The sequence below is a fragment of the Malurus melanocephalus genome, unplaced genomic scaffold (genome assembly GCF_030028575.1).
Source record: "Malurus melanocephalus ecotype Western Australia unplaced genomic scaffold, MMel_1.1 scaffold_1659, whole genome shotgun sequence".
NCBI lineage: Eukaryota > Metazoa > Chordata > Aves > Passeriformes > Maluridae > Malurus > Malurus melanocephalus.
In genome coordinates, this window is record NW_026624891.1 from 11,167 (window position 1) to 16,899 (window position 5,733).

Sequence of the window (5,733 nt, forward strand, 5' to 3'; positions counted from 1 at the left end):
GGTCCAACGACACATCCCGAGTGGGGTTAAATAACCAGAATCGCAATGAAATTGTGCAAATCCTCCTTTGCCAGCCCTAAAGGAGCAGCAGCATTCCAAGCAAACCCATCCCCTGCATCCATCATGGAACAGGAGAGCACCAGAACCATTTGGAATTCCCGTGCAGAGCTGGGCAGTGGAAGAGAAGCGCTGAGAGCTTTTCCTGGTTGCGTTTCCCCCGTGTTGCTGAGTCAAATCCCGACACGGCMCGAAGGTTGTGGAAATCGACTCCGGGAGAGCTGTGTAAGCCTCCACTGATCGTTAAAAGGAAATTAAACCCTCCAAGAAGCCCCTTCTGCCAAACCAGATATTTGCAAATGTGCTGTTTGGCCAAGGCTCACGTTCGGAGGAGCCTCCGTGTTCCTGCTGCTCCAGGAAAACAGCTCCAGGATCCTGCTGCAGTCCTGCTGTCCCCTGGTTTGCTCCTGAACCAGGCCAAAAATGCAGGAAATCTTTGGCATTATCATTAAGCAGGCCATAAACGCCTCAAGATTTGATGTGGGGTCTGGAGGAAGGAGGTTTCCATATTTAGTTTTAAACCAGAAAAGGCTCTTAAGCTCCTCTGTATCTACCAATCCGTTAAAAATAGGATTCTCTTGCAGCCACAGCTCATCAAACGGGTGCAAACACGAGGAGAACAACACTCCAGATGCCTTTATCACAGTTGTTGACTCCGGCTTAATCTCTTTTTTAATAAGTCTTAATTATTCAAAATAATCACCATCCCTTCCCTGCCTGTTGTCATTTAACACGAGAAAACCTTCAACAGAGCAAACCCCGAAGCAGGAAAAAAAAACAACAACAGCCACAAAAAAAAAAAAAAAAAAAGAAATCTCATTCATCTTTCTAATATTTAGAGATAACCTCAAGAGCTTCGAACATTTACCTCTCCTTCCCAGCAGCTGAAATGGTTTTAGGAGGATCATGGTTCATACCTCGCATTCCCTGGAGCCAGAGATGGTGTAGGTGCAGGGCCCCGATCCGTTAACGGATACATCCATGGTCTCAGAGTTTGTTGGCTTGTAGTCCACGTAATATTCCTGCAAAGGGGAGTTCATTTGCCTCTCCGACTCCCGGGCCTTTTTCCTGCGYCTCTTCATGAGCGTGTGCTGCTGCAGCTGCTTCATGCTGGCCGGGTAACGCTTCCAGGACACGTAGATGACCAACAGGATCATGGCCACGGACAGGAAGAGCGCCACGCTCCCCGCGATGATCTTGTGGAAGGACACGTGCTCGTATTCCGGCTCCACCGCCGGCGTCGGGATGTCGGCGGAAGGGCTCGGCGCGGCCGAGGTGGGCTGGTGGCCTTCCAGTTTGGAAACGGTGGGTTTGGGGATGAAGACGGGGCGCTGGGGGGTTCTGGGAGCCTGGTAGGACCTTTCCGTGGCCACCACCGGGATCTCGGCGCAGATGTTGTAGGTTTCCACGGCGTCGCTCACCTTCTCGCCCTGGATGTGTTTGGGGCCCGCGCAGATCATGGTGCTCTCCTTGTTTCCTTTGAAATTCTTAAGCCAATTAAAGAGGGGGCAAATGCTTCGAGTACATTCCCACATATTCCCGGACAGGGTGATGGAGATGAGCGAGATCCACGTGTTGATGGTCTCCTGGGAGATGTTGGTGAGCTTGTTGGAATCCAGGTTCAGCTTCTGCAGGTTGGGCAGGCACTGGAAGGTGCCGGGCTCTACCCCCGCGATGTCRTTGCCCGATAAATCCAAGTTGTGCAAGGAACTCCAGGTCCACGTCAAGCCCTGGCTGATGGAGCGGATCCTATTCCACTGCAAGTAAATGGAGCGGAGGTTGAAGAGCCGCGGGAAGTGGGCGAAGTTGATCTTAGAAAACTGGTTGTGCTCCAAGTGGAGCTCCGTCAGCTTCAGGAGGCCGGCGAAAGCGTTGCGGGACAAGCTCCGCAGGCGGTTGTAGCCCAGGTCCAGGAAGTCGAGGTTGCGGCAGTCCTGGAAAACGCGGATGGGCACCGTTTTCAGCGAGTTGGACCTCAGGTGCAGGATCAGCAGCTTGCGGAGGCCCTTGAACTGCTCCGCCTGCAGCACCTGCAGCTTGTTGTAGGACAGGTCCAGGTTGCGGAGGTTGGGCACGGGGTGGAAGGTCTTGTTGTGCAGGTGGGTGATCTTGTTGGAGCTCAGGATCAGCTCCTTGAGCCGCCGGATCCCCTGGAAGGCGTCCTCGTCCACGGAGCTGATGTAGTTGTGGTCGAGGTAGAGCCAGATGAGCTGGTTCAGCCCGGCGAACTGGTGGGATTTGAGCTTCTGGATGCTGTTGTAGCGCAGGGACAAGCCCTGCGAGCCGCCCGAGATGTTGTGCGGGATGTCGCGGAAGGCGTGCGACTCGCAGTACACGATCTTGCCATCGCAGCGGCAGCTCTTGGGGCAGGCTCGCTGAGCCCCCGCCGGCAGAGCCAGGGCCAGCAGCCCCAGCAGCAGCAACAGCAGCAGCAGCAGCAGCCCGGAGCCTCCCCCCTGCTTGATTACATGGAAACCTGCAAGATCCAAGAGGGGGAAAAAAAACAAAACAAAAAAAAAAAGGGGCTGTTGGAAAAGCGTGATAGGGGAAATCGGCGGATTATCGCGTCACGGAGGGCTCGGGGGAAGCCGGAGAGGAGCGGAGGCTTTGCGAGGCAACCTGTTCGCCTCCTGCCTCGGCTCTTTGTGGTGCAAATCGCCTCKCTCCGAGCGCTGCCCGGCCATCCCTCCTGCCCCACGGGGTCCCCTGTGTAAGGGGCACCGACAGCCCGGTCCCTCCCGGCCGGGCTCCTGTCCCCCGGCTCTCCCCGAGGAGCTGGGGTGTCCTGATCGCTGCGTGCCGAGGTTTGAATAATAAACATATTTGTCAAGTCACTGTGCTGGATGCTCCATGGTGCTGGAGAGGAAATGAGCCAGAGCTTCTGCTCGTACGTGCTGCTCAACGTGTTCCTCAAGGAAAGCTACTGCAAGTCCAGCTCCCTCCCCGAAAAAATTACCCCAGGAATGGAGAAATCTACTTCTCCTGAAGTTTGATCCATCTTTATAAGGTGTATTTATTGTAAAACGAGGCACTGAGTGAAGGGTTTTACTTTTGGCACGGGTTTAAGAGAAGGTTTAAGGCAAACTCATGGGTTTTATGYGCCTGAACCACAGAAATGGATGCASAGAAACAAAGTTCACCCYTATAGAGGAGTGCACCAGGAATGCTGGTGTGGGACCCCGGTGCCAGATCACAAGAGGAGATAAATCCCTGACAAATGAGCCACTGCCTCAACCCATGTTCATTTAAACTTCTCCATAGGTGGCTGTGAATACCTAAATATTTATTAATTCAGATTAATCCTGTACATAGTGGAAATACCCACCCCAACACCTCCAGACAGCAGCAAACCCCAAAAAGTTCAAAAGGGGGATATTTCTCTTTCAACTCCCCTCTCTCCTGATCGATTTTCAGGGTTTGCCTTTGAGCTGTCAGGCTCGTCACGCAGCAGCAGCGCAGGATGTGAGGACATATGTAATAATTGAATATATAGAATCCTGAATAATCCTGAGAGGGCGTGGAGGGGGTGTCAGAACCCCCAGCACCCATCTGCAYGCCCGGAATTATTTTAGGGCTGCTGCCTCTGACCAGAGTTGCAGCCTGGMTGAGAATGAAAATTCATCCTTCCAACAGGAAATATTTCAAGGGCTGGTATCTCCTTGATAAATAATCACTTTATTATTTGTCACACACACACACACACACAAATCCAACCCAGCGCTGCAGCTCTCGAATCCGATTTTAAACCAAAGGGCAATCTGCAAAAAAGAATTCCTGATCTTGGATGCCCCTGCCTTCCACTTTAAATGGGTAGATTTGTAATTTAAATTCTTTTTTTTTTTTTCTGCTCCGTTCTCTTTGCCAGCAGCAGCCAGCTAGAAATATGTTCTGGCTGTTACAGACTCGGGGGTTGGGGAGGGGGGAAGGAAGGAGGGGAATAAACCTGTCACACTCGGGGGGGGGGGGAAAAAATAGCCCGACTGGCAAATGACTGCTGGAAATGTAGCAGAGGTACCAGGGGCATCTTTTCAGCCTCTTCAAAACCACCTATGCAAGAAACAACTCCCCCCTCCCTCCCCTCCGCTTCCCACATCCTGCAAAGTGCTCACGGCAGCCCGAACGGTGCCGGGGGGGTCGGGAGGCGATGCCGGCGGGGATTTGGGGTGCCGGTGGCGGGCACAGCCGCAGCTCCCGGTGCGAGGGCAGGTGCGGGGGTGGGCGGCTCAGGGGGGGCTCGCTCCGCGCAGCCCCCGGCTCGGGGCACGGATTGCCCGGCGGATCCCGCGGGAAGGCGCTGCGGGAGGAAAGGTGCGTGTTGGTGTGCCCGGAGGGGGGGGACATGGGCTAAAAATACAATGGCAAGTACAGTGAGTCACCTGGCCCAGGGACGCGCTGCTGCTGCCGCTGCCGCTGCTGCCGCCTCCCGGTGCCCCCCCTCCGCCGGCGGATAATCCAGCTGCAAAATCCACCCCACAGCTGCGGCTGTGCCAGCAAACAAACCACAAAAGTTCACTCACCCATCCTTTTGTCATCAATAACGTCCTCCTTCGCCTTCCTCCAGCTGTTTGCTGCTCTCTCTTCCCGTTTGTTTTTTTTTTTTTTTTTTTTTTTTTTTTTTTTTTTCCCCCTCTTCTCTCTCTCTCTCTCTCTCTCTTTTTTTTTTTTTGGAACCGGTTCCTTTCCTTCAAACCGTCAGCATCTTCATGTCACAGCCCGGCTGCCACTCGCCCCGCCGCCATCCAGCGTGCCCGCCAGGAACCCCACAAAGTTCCCCGGAGAGGACCGGCGACAATTTTGGGGATGAGGAAGGGAAAAGGATAGGGAAGGGGTTGGGGGTGGGGAAGACAGGACGAAGGATGGGGGGGAGTGTGGGGGGGTAGGGAGGGACTCTAAGCTCTGAGAGCCATTGTGGAAGTCAGCAGAGAGCCGGCGGCGTTAAGGGGCGATGGGCGAGGGGAAGCCGGAGCGGGCGATGGAGGCGAACCAACTTCTCAGCGAGGAAGGAGCGGAGCTCTGCCGGCGYCTCGCATCCCTCATTCCGCCTCCTTTGGCCATCGCCGGGCACCGCGATCCATCCTCATCCTCCGCCGGCTCCCGGAGCGGGCAGGGCCTCCCGGGCGGTGCCAGAGCCGGGCTCAGCAGCYCCGCAGGCTGGGTTTATCCATGCGGCTGGGCGCGTTTAAAGTGGTTTGTGGCGGTGCGGGGAGGCAGCTCTGCTCTGGTTCCGAGGCTTTCCGGAGAGCGATGATGCTCCGGCGCTCGCCGGTGCCGAGCTCGGAGTTTGTGGAACGCGGAGTGCCCTCCACTGGAGAAAACCCGGCGCGCAGCGGAGGCCGAACAAGTGAGGCTGTCATGGCTCTGCAGACTCCGCTTCCCCTCGGAAAAAAAACAAAATTAAAGCCGCAGCATCGCCTCGCCCGCCGGCCTCCCCTTGYTCCCGGAGCCCTCCGCCTCCCCGGGGTTAGGGAGTACTGGTGGCGTGGGGATTTTCTGGCACAAAGGCCAAACCAAACACCTGCTCCCCCTTGGGATTTGCCAAGCCGGGCTTGTTCTAATCCACCTGACCCGTATATTTGGCTTGGGCAAATTCTAAACTGTTCCTCTCCTTTATTTTTTTTTGTCCTGTATTCCCGGGGGAGGGGATGACAGAAATAGGAATATTTGCAGATGAGAAGT

General features: G+C 55.1%; 1 protein-coding gene across 1 annotated transcript; it reads right to left on the bottom strand.

The window, feature by feature from the left end:
• Positions 1 to 910: 910 nt before the first annotated feature.
• On the bottom strand, positions 911 to 4,668 carry LRRTM4 (leucine rich repeat transmembrane neuronal 4). The gene is made up of 2 exons (XM_057388196.1): positions 4,575 to 4,668; positions 911 to 2,533 (listed from the first exon to the last, which is right to left on the bottom strand). The coding sequence occupies exons 1-2, from the start codon at positions 4,576 to 4,578 to the stop codon at positions 969 to 971; spliced, it is 1,569 nt and encodes a 522-aa protein (XP_057244179.1). The 5' UTR covers positions 4,579 to 4,668; the 3' UTR covers positions 911 to 968.
• Between the last annotated feature and the right edge of the window lie 1,065 nt (positions 4,669 to 5,733).